The sequence below is a fragment of the Zootoca vivipara genome, chromosome 2 (assembly GCF_963506605.1).
Source record: "Zootoca vivipara chromosome 2, rZooViv1.1, whole genome shotgun sequence".
Taxonomy (NCBI): domain Eukaryota; kingdom Metazoa; phylum Chordata; class Lepidosauria; order Squamata; family Lacertidae; genus Zootoca; species Zootoca vivipara.
The window spans coordinates 43,169,870-43,192,710 of record NC_083277.1 but is presented as its reverse complement, the minus strand read 5'-3'; the positions used below and the strand labels follow the sequence as shown (position 1 = coordinate 43,192,710).

General features: G+C 38.5%; 2 protein-coding genes across 13 annotated transcripts in view; one reads left to right on the top strand and one right to left on the bottom strand.

Annotated features, from left to right (window-relative positions):
- The window catches only part of CCDC66 (coiled-coil domain containing 66), a 37,312-nt gene extending 29,798 nt beyond the window's left edge, over window positions 1-7,514 (top strand). For 5 of the 6 annotated variants that reach the window (XM_035106357.2, XM_035106358.2, XM_035106356.2 and 2 more), the window contains one exon: window positions 7,386-7,514. In XM_035106357.2, the coding sequence (XP_034962248.1) occupies window positions 7,386-7,472 (87 nt within the window). In that variant the 3' untranslated portion in view covers window positions 7,473-7,514. The remainder of the gene's footprint in view (window positions 1-7,385) is intronic. The other variant, XM_060271429.1, reaches the window with a different exon arrangement.
- The window catches only part of TASOR (transcription activation suppressor), a 67,456-nt gene that overhangs the window by 9,194 nt on the left and 35,421 nt on the right, over window positions 1-22,841 (bottom strand). For 2 of the 7 annotated variants that reach the window (XM_035106353.2, XM_035106354.2), the window contains 7 exons: window positions 15,799-16,751; window positions 14,846-14,971; window positions 14,456-14,615; window positions 12,608-12,716; window positions 11,921-12,099; window positions 11,699-11,836; window positions 7,774-11,104 (listed from right to left, as the gene is read on the bottom strand). In XM_035106353.2, coding sequence (XP_034962244.2) covers window positions 10,545-11,104; window positions 11,699-11,836; window positions 11,921-12,099; window positions 12,608-12,716; window positions 14,456-14,615; window positions 14,846-14,971; window positions 15,799-16,751 — 2,225 coding nt within the window. In that variant the 3' untranslated portion in view covers window positions 7,774-10,544. Of the gene's footprint in view, window positions 1-7,773; window positions 11,381-11,698; window positions 11,837-11,920; window positions 12,100-12,607; window positions 12,717-14,455; window positions 14,616-14,845; window positions 14,972-15,798; window positions 16,752-22,841 lie in introns of those variants that run through there. The other 5 variants (XR_004692009.2, XM_060271427.1, XR_004692008.2 and 2 more) reach the window with 4 other exon arrangements.

Sequence of the window (22,841 nt, the reverse complement as noted above, 5' to 3'; positions counted from 1 at the left end):
GGCTGCATCAACAGAAATATAGTATCCAGATCAAGGAAAGTAATAGCCCTGCTCTATTCTACCTTGATCAGACCGCACTGGGAGTAATATGTCACAGTTCTGGGCAGCACAATTTAAGAAGGATATTACCAAACTGGAACATGTGCAGAGGAGGGCAACCAAGATGATCAAGGGTCTGGAAACCAAGCTTTATGGGGAATGGTTGAGGTGGTTGGGTATGTTTAGCCTGGAAAAGGAGATACGATAGCCATCTTCAAATATCCAAAGGAGAATGGAGCAAGCTTGTTTTCTCCTGCTCTGGAGGGAAGGATCCAAATCAACAGATTCACGTTACAACACAGGGGATTCTGACTAAACATAGGAAGAGCTTTCTGGTGGCAAACTCTATTGTTCTCCCTAACAGTAATAGAATAATTGAATCTTAGAGTTAGAAGGGACCCAAAGGTCATCCAGTCCAACCACCAGCAATGTCAAGTCTTCCTTGTGCATTATTATTATTTTTATGCTATCAAATACAAAGGCTATTTACCTTTTTGCTGTTTTGTATCCCTGACCTCATTCATCTTTCCTAATGCCATTTAGCAACATGCCATTTATGCTTGTCTTCTTCTGTCTCAAGTATGGATACCTAAGCCAGACAAATGTCCACCTCTACACAAAAAGAGCACAGCAGAGAAAAAGTGCCGCATGGGTAAAATGTTTCTAGAATAAAATGAATCTCTTTCACTGATTTGGCACTTTCATATGAGGAGAGCAGTACAGACATGATTATCTTTCCACTGCTTCAAAGCACTTGGGTTCAGAAGTTACTCTAGAGGCAATAGTTACACATTTGGTCACTTTGTCTAGTTCAGGCATCCCCAAACTGCGGCCCTCCAGATGTTTTGGCCTACAACTCCCATGATTCCTAGCTAGCAGGACCAGTGGTCAGGGAAGATGGGAATCGTAGTCCAAAACATCTGGAGGGCTGAAGTTTGGGGATGCCTGGTCTAGTTCCTCATCTTGTGGTAGAAAGAGCCTCACTATTATGGCAACTCTCACTTCTATACTGTAATAGAGTTAGAGCTGAAGGAGATGCTTGAATATAGTAGGAATAAATAACTAGATTGAGTTGGGAGTTCAAGACATTTTGCTTCCTCTGAGAATGAAGATGATGAGTCCGTCAGTTCCATATACAGAAGCTCCCTGGCCTGACAGTTAGGTTTTTACATCAGCACTTGCAATGGGACATCTTCCATTACCTCTGAGGGCAGCAGGCTAGCTTAGGGGGCACACAACAGACCACAGAGTGCACATAGCTCTGTTCTCCAGCACCACCTTCCATAAGAAGAGCCTGCTGGATCAGGCCACTGGCCCATCTGGTCCAGCATCCTGTTCTCACTGTGGCCAACCAGATGCCTATGGGGAACCCGCTAGCTGAAGATGAACACTCTGCTCTTCCAAGATTTCCAACAGAAGCATTGCTGCCTCCAGTAGTGGAGGCAGAGCATGGCCATCATGGCTAGTAGTGACTGATAGCCTTCTCCGTGAATTCGTCAAATCCTCTGTAAAAGCCATCTACGTTGGTGGCTATCAGTTCATCCTGCGGGAGCAAGTTCTGAAGAAGTACTTTCTTTTATCTACCCTGAATTTTCCAACATTTCGCTTTGAGGTGCACGAGTTCTTTTGTTATGAGGGAGAAAAACTTGTTTATATTGAACTGCATTTCCTATTTCACCACCATTGTTGGGAGAGGAAGCTCTTTATACAAATCTTTTAACAAATCTGAATAATTTAGTGTCATCAGCAAACTTGGCCCACCTCACTGCTCTCCCCTAACTCTAGATCAGGGTCCACAAACTATGGCCCGGGGGCCGGATGCAGCCCAATTGCCTTCTAAATCCGGCCCGCAGATGGTCCGGGAATCAGCATTTTTTTACATGAGTAGAATGTGTCCTTTTATTTAAAATGCATCTCTGGGTTATTTGTGGGGCATAGGAATTCATTTTTTTCCCCAAAATATTGTCCCACAAGGTCTGAGGGAAAGTTTGCTGACCCCTGCTCTAGATTGTTTATGAACAAGTTAAAAAGCATAGGTCCCAATACTGAACCTTGCCCACCGATTCCTATTCATTGCTTCCCAAAACTTAATTTCTTATCCTCAAGAGGACCTCTCCTCTTATTCCTTGATTTAGAAGCATACTTGGCAGTCTTTGTTGAAGTACTTTGTTGAAAGCTTTTTGAAAGTCCAAGTACAGTGTCAACTGGACCACCTTTATCTACATGCTTGTGGACACTCTGAAAGAACTCTAATAAGTTCATGAGACAGCTGTGCTTCAGTGAGGCTTGTTCTGCTATATGGCTGGTTATTTTATCTTTAACAATACCAGTTTTCCAGAACAGACATTAGGTTAACTGGCCTTCCATTCCCAGGACCACCGCTCCCCAGGATCCATTTTTTAAAACTGGTGTTACACTTGCTACTTTCCAGTCCACAGATACAGAGGCTGATCCAAGGGACAATTTACATATTTTTGTTAGACCACCAGCAATTTCACATTTGCTCTCGGGGTGGATGCCATGCGGACCCAGCAATTTTGTTAGTTTTTATTTTGTCTATTAGGCCGAGCAAGGTTAGTTTGGGCACTGGGATCTGCCCTATATGTTCTGTCATGAAGACAGATGCAAAGAATTCATTCAGCAATCTACTTATCTTCCTTTAGCATTCATTTGACTCCTTTGTCATTTTCCTCGACTGTTTCCTGTTATTTAAAGAACTTACTGTTGTTGGTTTTAACGTTCTTAGCAATATGTTCCTCAAATTCTTTTTTTTAAAACCACCCCTTCCTGTGTGCTTGCACTTTTATTTGTGCCAAAGTTTCGTGTTCCTTTTTGTTCTCTTCAGTTAGGTATAGAAGACTTCAGGCTTGTTGTTTTTACAGAAGTCTTCTTGCTTCTAAGAGCCAGCCATGTAGGTAGAAGTCAATTGTTCTGAAACCTCTTATTTCCTGATTCAGTGTTTTGCTTTGCTGCTTTTTTTGGGGGGGGGGGAATCTAGTTCATGTTCTTTCAAATTTCACTGTTATTAGCTACCTTGTGGAGGTAGCATAACTTGATGTTAATAATGTGTTAATTGCCTTCACATCAGTGCAACTTATTGCATAACCATCTATGAACAGCAGTATATACTTCTGTAAGGATTCTTCCAGAGTATTTCCTCTGCTCTCCACATGTTTTAAGGGTAGAAATTATAGGGTAGAAATTATATATTGGCCCTCTTTCCTACAGTGCTGTGGCACTATAAGAAGAAAATAGGGCAGGAGGTAGGATAGCACTTTGCTTACATTTTAACAGTAGGTAAAATAGGTTGTAGTCAACATACCGTAGCAGTAGCACGTGACTAAGGTAAATGTTCCATCAGTGCAACTTTCATCATGGAATGTTCTCTCCCTCTCCAGACGCACTACCGAAATCTACTATGGGTGTTCCCTCAAGCAGATTTGGAGATGGTGTGAGGCACATATTGGGGGAAGACAGGGAAATCATAATAACTGAAAGAATAAAAACTGAAGCAACTTATTTCATATTAAGAGCTAATGTACCCTTGAATTTATTTCCTAGTGAATTTTATATTTTAGTAATGTAATCAAGAGCATCAGAAAAAAGGTTCTGACAATAAGAGCTGCTCGACAGTGGAACAGTATCCTTTAGAAGGTGGTGGACTCTCCTTGGGAGTTTTAAAGAAGAGTCTGGATGGTCATCTTTCATGTATGAGTTAGTTGAGATTCCTGCATTGCAAGGAGTTGGAGTAGATGACCCTCAGGGTCTCTTCCAACTGGTTGACATGAAAGACCCAATGGAAAGTGTATGCCTAATACAGGTTTGGCAAGCAGTATGCAGCTGGCATGTGGGTTCTCTTCAGAATTTCCATGATGGTTCATTTCAAGATAAAATTGATTGCAGATTTTCTTAAACAAGGTTGTGTGTGAGTTAGCTAAGAACTTAAGATTTTGTTGGATTTTTTCCTTAGTTGATAGATCTTTCCAAATGTTTTAGGAGCCCTTTTGGTGGGTTACCAACCAAACAGAACTAAGTACAGTGCAGCAAATAGTTTGAGGGACTAATTTCTAAGTGGGAAGAATGCCAGTAGTTAGGTCTGAAACAAAGATTAAAGGTTATGCATTGTATTCTTTAACAGAGCTACGAATCTTATTGGTCCTTCAGAAGGTACTAGTTTTCATACTTTGCTGTGACCTTTAGTTCTTCAAGAGTAATTACAACAATATTCAGTATATTTCTAGATTGTTTAATCATGTTGTAGAATATCTTAACTGTCAATTTTATCTTCTGTTGTAAAATATTTCCATGTATTTATAGTATAACTATCAATTTTGTACTTATAGCAAACCCTACTTATTTTCTCCTAGCTGTATTTATAATACAGTGGTGCCTCGCTTAACGAATGCCCTGCTTAACGAAATTTTCGCTTAACGAAAGGTTTTTTCTAGCAGCGGTTGTCTCGCTAGACGAATTCGTTTTACGAAAAATTCGTCTAGCGAATCGCGGTTTCCCATAGGAATGCATTGAAATTCAATTAATGTGTTCCTATGGGCAAAAAAAAATTCAAAAAAAATTCAATGCATTCCTATGGGATTCGCTAGACGAATTTTTTGTTATAAGAAAAGACCCATGGAACGAATTAAATTCGTCTAGCGAGGCACCACTGTGTAGGTGAAAAATGTAAGGTGCTAATTACAGAAGTATGTAATTAGAATTTCTTAATCCAATTTACAAATTGGATTGTCAGAATGGTAAATTCAAAAAAACAAGGATGAGCCTTGTCACACTGAAACTAACTGTGTGGATTTTATTATTTTATCTTTTTGTACACCACTTCAAGGCTTTGTTTATAGTCAAGCTGTATATAATTTTTATAAAATAAATAAGATTTATGCTTGTACCGTGTTTCTCCGAAAATAAGACACCGTCTTATATTTATTTTTCCTCAAAAAAACAAACTATGGCTTATTTTCAGGGGATGTCTTAGTTTTTTATTAAGTATGATACAGTTTAACCTACAAGGATCAGATTTAAGGTGCTGGTTTTGACCTTTAAAGCCCTATGCGGCCTAGGACCCTCGTACCTACGGGACCGCCTCTCCTGGTATGCCCCACGGAGGACCTTATGGTCCATAAATAACAATACGTTGGAGATCCCGAGCCATAAGGTGGTTAGATTGTGCTCAACTAGGGCCAGGGCCTTTTCAGTATTGGCCCCAACTTGGTGGAACGCTCTCTCACAGGAGACTAGGGCCCTGCGGGATTTGACATCTTTCTACAGGGCCTGCAAGATGGAGCTGTTCCGCCTGGCCTTTGGCCTGGACTCAGTCTGACCCCTATGTTTTCCTCCTTTATGGTTTTGACTTGGGCCTTTTTTAAAAATGAGGCTGCATTTAAAATTTTAAATGTAAATTGTATTTTAACCTGTATTTTAATTTATTGTTTTTCTTTATGTCTTATTGTAATTTTACTGGTGTCAGCCGCCCTGAGCCCGGTTTCGACATGGGAGGGCAGGGTATAAATAAAATTTATTATTATTAGGTTAAACTGCTTTAAAATCCTGCTATGGCTTATTTTATGGCTACGTCTTATTTTCGGAGAAACAGGGTACAAGACTTCCTCTCCATCTCCTGCTCTTCACCAAATACACTTTGGAGGGTTCAAGTAGGTAAGAAAATAAAGGGGAAAATGTATACAATATTGGATATCACACAGAGATATTAAACAGGGATTCTTATATGGAATTTATAGATGTGCTTGAGGGCAAATGTGGTTAAGTGGGTCAGGAACAATTTGCACAGCTATCCTTGATCTAGCCCAGACACTATGCTGTTTTAATCCTACCTTCTAGTTTTGCTTCTTGTTTTGTTATAATTTGTCTTTGTGATGCTGTTCCATTTGTATTTCCATTCCTCACATGGGTTTTTGTTGAGTGGTAGTGGATAAGAGTAAGGCATGGTTTAGGAAATGGATGGACACAGACCAAAAGCACAATGGGTTAGATTCAGAGGGGCAAACAAAACCTATTTCACCCAGAGGTCTACATTGCCCTTTGTATAAAGCTTTGTTATGACAAGTAAAATGAAATCTAAAAGATGTCCATCCATTTGAACAACCTCTTGCACAAACAGAAGTATGTGAACTCTTAAAGTTTACCGTTATGAACAGAATATTGTTATTGCACTTATGTCCTGGTTGTAGGCTTCCATTGGCATGTGGCAAGCATAATGGTAGACTAGATCAGATCCATAAGTGTCTTCTTATTACATTAACTCTTATACAGATACCCTCTGATCCAACTCAACATGTTCCTTATCTGAACATCAAGCTGGGTCTATTTTAGCTGTATCAGAAGCAGCTGAAGTAAGAGTGTTATATAGCATGGTAAAGGTAAAGGGACCCCTGACCGTTAGGTCGCGTCGCGGACAACTCTGGGGTTGTGGTGCTCATCTTGCTTTACTGGCCGAGGGAGCCAGCGTACAGCTTCTGGGTCATGTGGCCAGCATGACTAAGCTGTTTCTGGCGAACCAGAGCAGCACACGGAAACACCGTTTACCTTCCCGCTGGAGCAGTATCTATTTATTTACTTGCACTTCGTGCTTTCAAACTGCAAGGCTGGCAGGAGCAGGGACCCAACAATGGGAGCTGATCGGCAAGCCCTAGGCTCTGTGGTTTAACCCGCAGCGCCACCCGCTATAGCATAGTACCTTTGTTCAAATCCATGGAACAAGGAAAATATGTTGAATTACCTCCCATCCACTACCACACTGTAGTTCTTTTAGTTGTAATGGTGTGGTTGATCATGCTGAACATAAAACTTAATCTTTCAACTATTACACAACCATCTTCCTTGGCTTGGGATAAGTGATTTCTCCCTTTTCATTTGAATCATAAAAGGAGTATTTCTATTGCATCCTGTTTGTTAGCTATCCATCTTAAAAAAGGACACAACAAAAATGACTATAACCGTGCATGAAGTTTTTCTATTGAACATGTATCTGTTCAAGGTGGGATTATATTACCAATGATCTCCCCTCGAACAAATAGAGTTGTAGTAACACTAAATCTTTGTGTAGAAATTTGATTTCCATCAATGGAGTCTCAACATTCTAGAGGTTTCAGCAGTAGATAGTGCTTTCCCCTTCACTTTGAATAATTTTTAAAACCTGAAGCAGGAAACACAGTAAAGTGGTAAGTAAAAAGGCAATAGCACAGTTAGCTCAATACAGGCATAATTACAACTTCTATTAAACCTTGCTATTTCTTAATCTACTGCTCTGTGTAGGTCAGTTGCTGCTCTATAGAACTAATTTCAACTTCTATAAAAAGCTCACTTTGTCATTTCAGGGCCTTCTCCAGAAGCAGAAAGAATTGGAGACATGTTTTATTCCAAACATCATAAGCCAAGAGGATAATTTTATTTCACCATTTTAAAGAATTTGAAGTTCGATAAATGAATTTTTATTGTGTTGGCACTTTATACTTACTACTGTAATTATGAACATATTGGTAAAATGTGAACTTTTGTTCATTTGAAGATGCTTGAATAAGTGATTATACATTTTGGAAGAAAGATGTATGTAGCAGGAAACAATACTATAGCACGTGCTTTTGTTTACATGAAATATTTGTGTAGCTAATTTAAATTTTGTGTGTCCACTTAGTAAGAGGAATAAATTATTAGGCATTTGAATGCCATGGCTGTGTATGTTGCATTTTATCTTTTGTGTTTAAGTAATGGTTTTGTAATACTGCTGGGTGATAAGTGAAATCAAATTTTAAAATAATTTTTGGTGAAAACAGATCCCTGTTAGCCAAAGCACCTCAAAGATTAAAACACACTGCCACTAACTGCAGGCCTTGTGTCTAGAAGTGATCAGTTAAATAAAGCAGACTATTATACCACAAATAAAACAGCTGTTAGAAAGGTGTACATTATAGAAAAACTAAATTGTGTTCTACTTTCACACATTAACAGTGACTATATTTAAGGAATGCTCATTGCAATTCTGAAGTTCCAGAATTAATTTGAGCCATGCTTCATTTCAACATTTTTACTGAAGAACATGCAAAATGATCCCATACCAAATAAATAAATAAATCTGCACCTGCATCAAAAAATGCAAATACAGGCAACTCGCTACTCACACACATTTAACTTGTGCAGGTTCAGCTTTGCACACATGCCAAAATTTAAAAAATAAAAATAAAAGAGGGCATGGGGACGGGCATTGCGGGAAGGGGTAGTTCTGGCAATCCCACCTGCCACTGTAACCAATGTGTTTTGACTTCACACTATTTTGGCTTTATGTGGTATCCCCAGAATTTAACCCCTGGGTAAATTGAGTCACCGGTAGTGTACAGATATGCATGTCAATCTGAGCTAAACAGTTGAATATTTGTATATAAAAAGTTGCATGTGGTTATGCAGCGTACAAGATCCAAGATGTTCTGAAATTTGCCCAAATGAGACTAGATCAGTTTCAGAGTCTGCCAACAAAGCAGGCTTTGGGGAATTTCACTTAATAATTACTAAGAGGCGGTAGCCATCAAGGTTTGATAATCAGAAAAGTCATTTTCACTACATTTGCTTGCCAATGTTCCTGTAACACTTAGGACCAAGTTGTGCTCATGGCTAAATACAAAGACAATATCAACTTTCTACTGAGTACACTAAAGGCATATACTACTCATTACCAGATACAACCAAACCAAATGAAAGAGGAAGAGAAGCTGACAAGAAGTCCCTTCAACATTGAGCTACTGCAAAACAAGAGCTGCTACCATCAAAGTGACTCTAAGCCTCGATTTCTCTACACTGGGGGTAGCCAAAATGGTGCCCTCCAGAGGCTGTTTAACTATAACTCCCATCATTCTCAGCCAGCATAGCTAATGGTTAGTGATGCTGGGAGTTGTAGTCCAGCAACATCCTCAGCTATAAACATATTCTTTACTCCACTTCCTAAATACAGTGGTACCACAGGTTAAGTACTTAATTGGTTCCAATACTTAACCTGAAGCGAACTTTCCCATTGAAAGTAATGGAAAGTGGATTAATCCATTCCAGATGGGTCCGCAGAGTACTTAACTTGAAGTACTCAACCTGAAGCATACTTAACCCGAGGTATGACTGTACCAGTTTAAACATAAGATGTCAAATGTTTCACCTTTCCCACTATCTTCCGGGCCACTCCACTTGAATCTTCCACCCTTGTGTCCAAATCCAAGATTCAGCCATTATGTTTGCTGTGCTCCATCCAACTTATAAATATGTCTCTAAGGTTTTGTATCTTAACTAATTTAAAATTATAAAATTATCTGCTACTATTCCAGCATTCCATTCAAGTAAATATATAGCTTACATTGCTTTCGTTTAGATTCTTTTTGTTTTTATTGAACACCACTTCAGGTGACATTTTATGGTAACTAACATGGCATGTAATTCAAAACATGAATCATCTTCTAAAATATTATGCACACTGACGGTACTATATTGCATTATAAGCATCACAATATGTTGCAGATGTCACACATCTGCTGAGGGGGAAGAGCCAATTTCATATACCACATAAAGTGCAAAGTTCTTATATACAGCATCTTATGATGCCTGTAACTACATCTCACAGCCATGGAACCCTAAGACAAAATCTCCTTGCAAATTCAGGGGCACAGGATCACATATCAAGGCAAACTACACAAAATTACACCATAAAGGCTGCAACTCCATGCAGAATATATTCTTAAAACCATTTATTTCAGCACGCTCCTAAATCTACAGTCACTACAGTACTTATCTGCAACTGAGATTACCTTTAATATTGGTAAGGGGGGGAAATGAGCTTTGGGCTTCAAATAGAAAATCTAAAGTATGTCATACCTTTTAGATTACTATAGACTTGGTAGAGGAAGATTGCCCAAATGAGAATACACCTTTTGCTGCATCTATTTCCTGGAAACAGATGGTAAGACAAAATGCAACTTGATACTAGGTCTCTCATGGATGATTATTTTATTTTCAAAATGAACTGCATCCATTGGTTGTTCAGAGGTCTGTAACCAACAACCGAGGATATTTGTAAAGTAACTAGAACTGCCTTAATAGCTGTATAAAGAATTTGTACAAAACTGTCAAAAATATGTACACAACAGCTTTGATAAAGAAAAAGAGATTTGAATATCCTGTTACACTTTGCTTTAAAAATGAAGCCTTCACATATGCTTCAGGCAAACATTCAGTTTACATTAAAACAGACTTCGAGCTGGAAGTCTCAATTACACATAAAATACAAAACTTATGTATCAACAAACAAGTTAATTCACGTACAGTAAATGTTAAAAAATATATATTTATTTCAAACTTCAGGTGGTTCACCTGGTACAGGTCATCATGATTTAAATAAGACAGGAAAACAATTCGGAAATGTTTAGTTCAGAGAATAGAAACTGTTAATTCACTTTTTAAAACAGAAAAGTCCACAACAATGTATAAAAACATTTCAGCTTTGCTTAATTTTGTTTGGAATACAGCCGGGAAGAATCGTAACTGATGTCCCAATTATTGGGAGATGAAGTCTGGTCCATATCCATGTTCTGGCTGTAGGCAGACAGAAGGTAGTTCCCACCTTCTTGGATCTGGCTTGTAGGCACGGGGTATGCTGCTCCCAGAAATGTCTGATGAGTGAGAACGTTAAAATGACTGAACTGATGGGGCACACTTAACTGTCTGTTATAACTCTGAACGGAACTGAAAGGAACTTGTTGGACTGAACTGCTTCTCTCTCCTTCAATAGAGCATGTTGTAGAAACTGGAGTAATTGGTTGTATGTCTTGCATGTCAATTTTAGAAGTCTTTTCGGTCAGAAGACTGTGTCCTTCAGCAGGCAGCAACAGAACAGCTTGAGAGTTTTGCTTAGAATCTGTTCCACGAGATCCTTTGGTCTCTATCTGACAAGCTTCCAAGTGGGAATCATACTTTGAGGCATCATTGCAAACTTCTATTTGTGGTGATTCATCCCCTGAATCCAAAGACATGTCCTCCACATCCTTTTCATCGTTTTCTACAAGAACTACATTAAGAAGAGAAAAATCCTACTCTATTGAAATAAAAAATGTGTTTTAAAATACTACGCACTACTCACACAGTGTTAGGCTTCAGGTCTGAAAGTCGCATATCACTTAGGGGATGGGTCTTCTGGCATTTTTGTCACACACTCAACACACATTTAACCCTCTGGGTGAACGTCCGGATAGTCCGATGCTAAAAGCTTCCACGAAATGTGTTCATGCTTACTGTTGGGAAACCCCAACTTCCAGCTCCAAAGGATTTAATGTCAAAACAGCATCTAAAGTTATACAGTAGGTCAGTATGTGATACGAGAATTGCCCAACACAATTACTGACACCCTTACTGACTGCTACTTTTCCAAACCTCATCTCCACTAGTTTTATCATAACCCTTCTACATTTCATGGGAACTTCTTGGATACCCCATTAGAACAATTCTAAACTTTAAGATGCCACACAGCACATTTTTCTTTCTAGCGTTTAAACTGTGATTTGAACTTTGCTTTTCCTCATACTTTTTGGACCTTCAGTAAAAGCATACTAAAATTCCCTATATTTCTAGCTATCAATATTTGAGCACAATTAATGATTATTACCTGATTGTCTTTCATGATCAATGGGGGAATGGGAGTTATGGTGTCCAACAAGACTTTTAAAGTTCTGCATGAAGTGATCTACTGTAGTAACCACTATTCCATTTTCAGCGTACGTCGCAAATGTTAACACATTCTTTTCTAAAAATAAAAAAGCAAACATGTTTCAACATATATTAATTTATGTATTTTTTTAAAAGGACATACCCAATATTGGTTTTCTACCTGTCAGGAAGACAATGTGCCTCCGCCGTGCATTATCAGCTTGAAGTCTTATAAGACAATCCAGGTCTGGAGGATTTCGAGTTTGAGAATCACAACTATGGTATGACATAATCTCAACCAAGTGTTTCTTTTGATAAGTATTCAAAAGTGTCAGCAAGCTTGTGGCATTTCTATTCATTCTGGAGAAAAAAGAGCAATAAAACTTATGTATTCAAAAACATGAAAGCATAGACTTGGACTGGCAGGTAATGGAAGGAAACAGTGAATCTATACTAGTAGTGCAATAAAAGCTTTTTTGAACGTAAACCCTCTGATGATTTAAAAATGGAGAAGGAATCAGCTTAATATACAGTAGGTGTGAGAAACCTCTGGCCCTCCAGATGTTACTCAACTACAACTCCCATAATCCTTTTGTATTGGCAGTGGTGGCTGGAGTACTGTAATTCAACAATATATGGAGGGCCAAAGTTTCCCCACCCTGATATTTCAGGAAGAGGTGAAATATAAAAAAGTGTACAACCCAAAAGTGGAAGGGGGGGTAGTTTCTAAAACATGCACGGAAAATAGATGCACTGCAAAGGTGACCATGGAAGTATTTCAGTAGATATTTTGAAAAGTAGTTAAATGCAAGTATTTTGTTATTCTAAAATATTTTAAATATCTGAAGACATAAGAAATAATACTTACCTGCCAAGTTCCTTCAATTTTTTCTGTATTTTACAGTGAACTTTCCATTGCCACATCCCATCTGGAGTACTCAGTGCTTCAAGGAACTTTAAAAAACTGTCAAGTTTATCTAGTTTTGAAAACAGAAAATAAAATGTGGTGATGGCAACAAACTTAGCTTGAAAAGGGGATTAGACAGAGGCAAATAGGATAAATCTAATCAATGGCTACTAATCATGATGGCCAAATACTGGTTGCTGGGGAGCAACAGTGGAAGAAAGTTATGGGCTTCATGCACAACTTGTAGGCTTCCAAGAAGCATCTGGATGGCCACTATAGCAAATGGTATTCTGGGCTGAACAGATTTTTTGTCTCATCCAGTACGGTTCCTCTAGTATTCTTACAATCTGTAATTAAATTTAAACTTATTTTTATTTCTATTTAATGTTTCTACTTTTAAGCTATTTCAGAGTTGAACATTTTTGGCAAGTTTGTTTCGCCAAAAATTTTCAGGAGCTTGGTGAATATCATCAGAAACAACATTTTATTACTACATCTGCAGTTACTTGGCTTTGTTCACTTAGTCATATCTGTATTTTGATTACTAAAATTTTGTTTATTAAGAGAATTTTTATATTTCCATGCAGTAATTACTTTTAAAAACCCCAATATTTTAATAAAACAATGCATTGTTTAAAAAACTTACAGACACTCTACAACTGCAGTACGAATGTTGCTCATTTTAGAAATAAAAAATTGAGCTTAATGGTAGCCATTTGATCCTTGAGAGAGTACTGTGGATTCACTAATGTCCCTCTCATTATTTTACAGAATTTATACACTGCTTTGCAGAGAGAAGCTATCAAAGATAAAATACAAAAGATTAAAACTCAAAAACTCCAGCACACACACACACACACACCCCACAGTGCTTTGCTTTAGCCATTGTGTAGTCTTATATTGGCATCGGTGGTAACCACAGTTAAAACGAACCAAGAGCTGAGAATTCAGCAATAGTAATAACAGTTAGCACTAATAGATATCACACTACACCAGGCATCCCCAAACTTCGGCCCTCCAGATGTTTCGGACTACAATTCCCATCATCTCTGACCACTGGTCCTGTTAGCTAGGGATCATGGGAGTTGTAGGCCAAAACATCTGGAGGGCCGCAGTTTGGGGGTGCCTGCACTACACTATGGTTAAACCAAGCAATAATAGAAGGGAGAGGGAACGCAAGTCTGCAGCATACTCTATACTACCTAATCATATTAGCAAATCAGGAACATTTCATCTATGCTAGATCTTACTGTAAGGTGTTTTTTTAAAAAAAAAAGCAATGAAATTGTGTTTATTTGTATACCTATGAACTGTATTTGTATACCTATGAACTGTAAGGGATTGTTTTGATTTTACTTCTGTACAGCATTTAGGATTTGAGGCAGTTATCACAGCTTCTAAGTGACATCCAATGGTGTTCATCTGATTGCACAAATGATTTCCGTTTGGGAAAGAGGAAAGACTATCCTTTACCTCCTCATAATCCAGCAAAGGAACCATCAGCCCTCTAGAGCAGATTTGGGGGCCTCACAGGGGAGGAAGAGAAGTCTAATTATGCAAGCAGGTGACTTTGAACATCAAAAGCTTTCACCACTAACATTCTTTTAGCAGCATAAGAAATCCCACCCTAAACACAATTCCACAGCAATATTTTGTTTTTTTTAAAGCTAATGAAGGTTTAAATTTTTTAAAGGAATCTCAAACTGGTACTTTGCTACTCAGGCACCTAGAAATCACATCAGTACATTAGCAATATGAAAATATTTTTCAAAACCTGCCACTGACAATGTTAAAAAAAACCCATCTTACCAACTGTGACAGACTCTGGATTGAGAACAGATTCATCAGAGACAAGGAAGCCACCAGAAACAAATAATTCATGGTAAGAATGATTTTTCAAATCATCCAAATTGTCAACACCAGCAAAATCGACACATGGAAGCCTCTTCAAAGCTACTAAACACGGTATCTATTCAAAGAAGGTACATGGTTAGAATAATATAATAGTATAATGAGATTAAATTAAGACACAATATATGTTGGCTACTGCTCTTCCCTGCTTTTGTGACCATAATGTAGCGTAGCATATGCATGCCAATAAATGAATTAATTTTTACTAGTTAAGGCATTTTGATGTGCCCAGAGCAACAATGAATTATCGAACACCAACTAAATGTACCAATTATGAATTTTACATACCTTATGAATTATATTGAGAATATCTACATTTTGAATGATTATAAGCAATTTATCCACTTTATCGGTTCTCCTTCTCAAGAATTGCTCAGGGTGGCACTCTGTATTACCTAGTTTAGTAAGATATGCCTAAAATAAGCAAGCACAGGTGGTTAAACCAATGCATTTCATTTAAAACCTCCAGTGAACAATACATTAAGTTACAAAGAAACTTAAAGCGCTAAACAGGCAGGTACAAGACTTTACTAAAATGGCATGCTTGCTATATACAGAATTTAATTGTTATATTAATCGTTATATAATCAACAAGCATTTTTCAGACTTGCACCATTCTTCGCATAGGAAGAGTCAAGAAAAATGTACCATGCCTTAAATCTGTATAAAAAGGAAACCATTTATCAGCTGTTTTAACTACAAATGGTCGTTACTTTGGTTTTGCTGCCCCACCCCCCTGCTATGTTCTGGTAGGGTTCTAGAGCCCTCCCATCTCCCTCCCCAAACTAGGAAATTGCTAACCAGACTTTGGGGGAGGAGGTGGGAGGACTCTAGGACCTTGTCAGAAGCCTCCTTTCCAAAGCCCAGGTCCTCACTTAGGCTTTGGGAAGGCAGTACAAGAGTTGCCAAGGGCTGCCCAAAAAGGCCTTAAGGGTCATGTATTAGATGGCCCTGATCCAGACTAAGTCACACTTAGACTATACCTGTTGAAATCAATGGGACTTTAACATTTATTTCAACAGGTCCACTATGAGAATGACTAAGCCTGGATCCAACCCTGTTATCTATGCTGCAACTATGCTCATAGGAAATAATATTGGCTTGAGCATTTTTTTAAATCACTATAGTTTTATATGCCCCCTTGATTATAATCTTAATGTGGTTTACAAAAAGAAAAGAAAAAGCATAAATGTTATCTCCTAAAATATTTTTATAAAGAAACATATGGGAAATAAACATACTTTTATTTCTTTACAAAGTTCACTCTCTTGTTTTTCATGAATGTAGAATTTCACAACATTTTTTTGGACATCTTTAATAATTTTGAAGATGCGTTTGAAATAACTGTCGTCCTCTAATGATAGCTGGTTTATCATAGCACTGAAGGCAGGTGGGGTTGCAAGGTTATCTGTAGACGTTGGAATCTTATCCGGATGGTGCACAGGGCCAGCAGCAGTCACATTTAGATTAGCTGGCGACTTCACTTCTATGTTGGTGCTCACGGAACTTTGTTTTTTTCCTGTGTCCAAGATCGCTAAATGATTCTGCTCATTAATGCTTGAATCTTCCTCCAATTTGTTACATGGTGGTTCTTGAAACTGCTGCATGTCAAAACCACTTGGAAGAGCTACTGGCTCTTCTGGTGGCAAATGTAATCCAGTGTCAGTAACTGAATCACTTAGTGGTCCGGGACTTCTAGTAAACGGGGCACTGTGGATAGCATACGAAGATGACGATGCAACAACATTGCTGAGCTGTTCACTCAGGTTTTCTATGTATTCCTGGACAGCAATATCTGATGCCTGTAAGCATATATATTCAGAAAGTCTCATTACCTTCTCCTGGGCTGAAAGGACAGGTTTGGGTATTGCACTGACATACATAATATTCTTATGCTTCAAAATATCCTGAATCTTTTTGGTAAAGCGATTGTATTCTTCCAATACTGCTGTTTCTATTACTCCAGTTATGGAGTGCTTATTTGGCAAAAAGTGTTCTGTCTCAAGTTCACACCAATCTTCAAAATTCTCTTCACCTGTATGTACTCCCTCTTCTATTCCTCCCTTCTGTGTGTCTGTACATGCAGAGTATGCAAATGGATAATCAGAACTTCTTCTGTTTATTACTCGGGGGTCCTTTTCAGAAGCATCCTTTGGTGGTGAATAAGCCAGTGATTCTTCTCGAGATTTCAAGCCTACATAGGAAGAGTCATTACTTATTATTCATGAAGCATTAAGAGTAAATATCTATGCCATCAACAGCAATGAATTCGGTCAAACTGCATTTAATTGATAAAATACCAAGAATAAATTCAGTACAGTGGTACCTCGGTTGTCGAATGCAATCCATTCCAGAAGACCATTCAACTTCCGAAATGTTCAACAACTGAGACGCAATGGGCAGTCAGCAAATTCCATAGAGAAAATGAAGAAACGCGCCTCAGAAGTCATTCAACTTCCGAGGTGCGTTCAAAAATGGAAGCATTCACTTCCAGGTTTACAGCGTTCGGCTTCCAAGACACTCAAAAACTGAGGTTCCACTGTACAGTGGTGCCTCGACTTACAAATTTAATCCGTTCCGAAGGCACCTTCATTAGTCGAAAAATTCATAAGTCAAAAAACGCCATTGGAAACGCGATTTCTCATAGGAATGCATTGGAAACGGAAAAATTCGTAAGTAGAAGCAACCCTATCTAAAAATTTGTAAGTAGCAAAATCCCTATCTAAAACCGCCGCGGGTTTTTTCCGGATGTCGAGACATTTGTAAGCACACGGCCATTACCCCCATTCGTAAGTTGAAAAAAATCGGTTGTCGAGTCGTTTGTAAGTCGAGTACCACTGTATTAAAATTCCTGAGGCTACACACATCCTTTCCCACAATTTTAAAATCTAGTCCTATCCTATGCCCTCTTAGGCCAGAACAGCAGCTCACTTAGTTAGACCTAAGAGTCCTCAAACTGATCTAAGGACACAGCTGGTGCCCTTATCCAGTCGCACCAGGAACTAGTGGAGCACCTACTCCTGCAACAAAAGTGCAGCAGCAATACTGGAGCAAAGCAGGTCTCCGATCTTTTTGGACCCATATACATATTTCCAACTCGGAGAAGCAATCATGGGCCCTATACACATGCACCCCACAACCAAAGACACAGTGCGACCTATTCCATTCGCTACAACATGTTTTGCTACAACCAACTGAATGCAACCAAGCAAGTTCTGGACACCCTAACCTCTCGCAATGTCAATATAATCAAAGGACCTATCCACACAATGCAAGCACAACCCCTACACCAGGCTTCCTCAACCTCGGCCCTCCAGATGTTTTGAGACTACAATTCCCATCATCCCTGACCACTGGCCCTGCTAGCTAGGGATCATGGGAGTTGTAGGCCAAAAAAATCTGGAGGGCCGAGGTTGAGGAAGCCTGCCCTACACTAACACTAGGCAATAGGATGAAAGAACAACAGTCCCCAGTCTCCTTCCCTCCCTCTCTTTTCCTCCAATTGTACTTTTCTCCAATTATTTGTCTGTACTGTAATACATGAAAATCTTTAGTAACAACAGAACAACTGTTAACATTTTTGAAAATAGTTATTTTTTATAAAAAAAAAACCAAGGTTTGCCTCCTACATCGCTTAATGTGAGGAATGTCAATAGGTTAGACTGACAATAATGGTTAAAATACATTAAGCACCAAATAGGTAAAAATTATATAGGAATTCAATGTAATAAATATTGTACAGTATAGAAAGGTATGGGATGGACTATATTATACAGAATATATATACTGCACTAGAAACTTATGAACAAATTTGCAGAATGCAAATGAAACACTCAAAAGCTTCAACTAGACATTCCATAAAAGGAGGAAGGGGGCTTAACACATTATTTTACACATTATATTACAACAATTGATAAGCAAACAATACAGTACACTTATCTCTGAGCCAGTTTCTCATTGACTTGTGAGTTTTTCATGGAAGGAAAACTTCTGTAAATCCTTAACATTATTGGGGAGCATTATGTTTAACTGTCATGCAAGTTATCAAAACATCAATTTCTATGAGAGCAGTGGGACAAAAATTAGCTTCAATCTCTTATCTAAATAAACTTATTTCAATAAGTGAAATATTGGGAAACCCTTTTAACTGTATGCTTTCAATTCCTTCTCTCCCTTTAGCCATTAGACTGAGAAGAGCTCTGCTTGACAGAAAGAGCAAGACTGCCTCCTAGGTGGTAGGTTTCCCCTTTGTGAAGGGAAACTTGAGGATTTGCCTCCTGCATCCCAAAACCTTAGGCTTCAAAATACAAGAAAGTATTGCAGGCCTGACAATTACAGCTAGCCTGAACTTTGTGCCTAATTTAGAAAGAGAAATAATGGAAAGTTTTATTTGTTGGTTTAGTTGTTAAATATTGTCTTTTTGATGTATCAGAAAAAAACTGGTGTCTGTTTACTGTACTGACCAAAAATATTAATTGTCTTTTTGATGTATCAGAGGAAACTGGTGTCTGTTTACTGTACTGACCCAAAGGTTGTTGAGTTACCTTGTCAGCTTGACCTGTATTCAAACATTAATGACCTTGCTCTCAAATATGAACCTTGTGTAATCATAGTTGGCAAAAATTAATGTTGGCAAAGAATAATAGATATCATAGTGAAAGACATGAAAATGGAAAGTAAATAAGGCTAATATAATAAAAGATATTAAGAATGTTAGTAAGGTAATTCATTACACATAGGAATGTATTTATCCATAACTGGAATGTGTTAGTGTATTTGTGTATGATATGTAAAGGCCTTTATTAATATTAGACTATGTGTATTAAAAGACAAGGAGAAAGAAGCTGTAAAATATATTTGTGGAATCTGTTTGTTTGATGTTACTGTTCTGATCAAAGGTTAGTTTATTATAGTAAGATGGGGGAACATCTTGACCAGAACTGTCATGGCTGACGCGGAATGAACAATGTGGAATAAGTTGCGTACTTAGTATGATGTAAGCTGTATGTAAAAGAGTATAAAAGCTGTGTGAAAACCTGTGATCAGTCCAGTACCCATCACTTATGGGACTGTCCTTTGCTGCAGTAAAGTTAATGAAGGGTATTGTTTTGCTGGAGTCCTTGGTTGCGTTTCTTATTGAATTCTCTACCAGGAATGAACCTGAGGCACCGTTTTAACCACTCCCTTGACACCTTTTAACACAAGGCAAAAGAGAAGGGAGTATGCACACAATCCTGTCATTTCCTTTATATTGCTGATTAGCCCCAAAACCATCCTAGTGATTAACGACAATGAGAAATATACAAGAGAAAGAAATGCTAGTAAAAAGAGTTAAATTTGGCATGATAAAATCCAACTTCAACAGAAAATATTTATATTCAAAAAATATTTCAGGACTTGCTTTTTTATATACAGTACTAAGATGCCAAAAAATCCCCTCGTCTTATCAGATATCCTTCTGGGCATGCATCCAAGTCAATATCCTGTGTGCAACTCATGACCGGCACTGAATTACACAGGCAGAGAATGATTCTAAAAGGGCACTGATTTTCCAATAAAGCAGGCATCCCCAAACTACGGCCCTCCAGATGTTTTGGCCTACAACTTCCATGATCCCTAGCTAACAGGACCAGTGGTCGGGGAAGATGGGAATTGTAGTCCAAAACATCTGGAGGGCCGAAGTTTGGGGGTGCCTGCAATAAAGCATAATGGCATTAGGTAAAGCAGAATAATAAGTTACAGGTAGGTAGCCGTGTTGGTCTGAGTCGAAGCAAAATAAAAAAATTCCTTCAGTGGCACCTTAAAGACCAACTAAGTTTTTATTTAGTTGGTCTTTAAGGTGCTACTGACAGAATAATAAGGAATTTCAGACCCTTCCCTTAAGTACGCTTGCCACACTGTCATTTGTTAAGAAACACAAGACTGCCAAACAACACTACCAAACATTTATTTACTACCATTGCAATATTTGCAACTTTAATTTCTCAAATACACAGGCAGTATCTAAACTACTGCACTGTGTCTTGTTTTGTATTGACTTCTCTTTTGTCTCTTGTATGTAATTCCTAATAAGAATATACTCACTAGGAGAATAAGTTGACTGTGCAAGCAAAAACACTCCTTGTTTGATTTCTAAAACCTAAACAATGCTTAGTTGAAAAAAGTTTAAATAGGTTTACAAAGAGAATACAGTAAAACAATAAAATTATTGGTAAAAACAGTTGAAATCAAGTATTCAAAACATTTTTAAAAATGAAAATCAACAATAAGTTAAAACCATTTAAAAACACGTTTCCAGGAAACATCTCTGAACAAAAATATTTAGAGTACAGTGGTAACAAATCAGCAACCAGTGCAGATCTCTGATCAAATGTGTTAAACGCTTACGACATCTCACACCTGTCAACAATCATGCTGCAGCTTCTGGATCAAGCTCAAGGGAAGCCCCACATACTATATTGTAGTAATCCAGTAATCTGTGCATGAGCTACTGTAGCCAAGTTTCCCCCATCCAGTCACAGTTGTAGCTATCATAACAGCTGCAGTTGGTAAAATGTGCTTCTAGCTGTTGACTCTACCCGAGCCTCCAATGACACGAGCTAAATCTAGAAGCACCCACAAACCTTCTCCTTCAGAAGCAGAACCCCATCCAGGGTAGGCAATTTATCAATTCATCAAACATGGGAACTACTCATCCACAGTGCCTCCAGCTTGCTAGGATTCAAGCTCAGCTTGCTTTTTGTCATACATCTCACCACTGCATTCAAGCACCCTAGGGACTGCATGGCCTCTCCTGATTCAGATGTTATGGAGAAATAGAGCTGGACACCATCTGCATACTGATGGCACCTTACCCCAAAAACTCTTAATGGCTGCTCCATATAGATATAAAATAGCATCAGAAATAGAATAGTGTCCTGTAGCACCCCATAACTTAATTGCCAGGGAGCTGAAAAGCACTCTCCCATTCCGCAGAGTTGGTCCAGGAGGACAACATGAGAGATCAAGCAGCAGGAGCAAGGTTGCTCTCCTGTCCATGCTCTGCAAATATCATCCATCAGGGTGACCAAAGCCAACTCAGTCTGATAGCCAGGCCTGAACCTAGACTGGAATGGATCTAAATAATCTGTGTAATTTAAGAATGCTTGCAGTTGCCCCACCACAACCCACTCTGCCATCTTCCACCAAAAGTGAATATTTGCAACAGGTTGGTGATTGTTCCAGCGCAGTGGGTCCAGAGTCAGTTTCTTTAGGAGCAGCTACACCACTGTTTCTTTCCAAGGTAGCAGGCCCCATCCCCTCATCCAATGAAATTTTAACCATGCTCTGGACCCATCCAGTCAGCTCCCTTCTGCCAGATTTAATAAGCTAGGAGGGAGAGGGGTCAAGAGGGCATGTGGTCAAGATATATTATCACCAGCACCTTGTCCACATCAGATGATGATTCCGCAACACACACTCGATAGTGGCACTGCACACTTCAGCTGGAGCAGCAAAAAGGGTGAAGTCAAAAGCACTCTTAAATTGAGTGACTTTATCAATCTTCAAAGTTGTAGGCAGTTGGTCAAAGGAGGTCTCTGAATGCCCGCAAGGTCCTTCCCCACAGAGGGTGTCAATAGTCTCTGGACATCCAAAATAACTCTGCTAGCTGGCTACCAGAGGATGCAAGGCAAGCTGTGAAGTGACCTTTTTTGCATCCTGCACTGCTGCATAATAGGCACGATTATGTGCTCTAACAGGAATTTTATTTATTTAAATCAGATTTTTTTAAAATTTAAATTGGATTTTTAAAATGCTGGATACTTATAACTTTAGATTTACAATAGAAATGGGCACTCTTCAGAGGGAGTGTAACCCATCAAGAGCAGACAACTTTGGTACCCTGACTAAGCATGATATACCTATCATTTTAAGACCGCAGAGTGATATATGAACAACTTAACTACAAATAAATTCATCTATATTCTGTATACATGATATGGAACATCACAAATTAGACACATTTATCATGTGAAGTGTGTATGCCTCATAGGATGGAAATAAATAAGCTATATATAAAAATTACATGATTATCTATATTAACACAATACGTATGTTGGCCCTTTGTATATTTCATATAGCTTTATCAATTATACCAACTGCCTGTTAAGGTACCAAAGCATTTCACTGAGAATTTTACAATGGGTTTTATGCACATTCAATATTCAAAAGCAAAGCTTTGTTGTTCAAAATTAACAATCTCCTATTATGACTGATGCACTTGGAATTCCCTTCAAGGGTTATA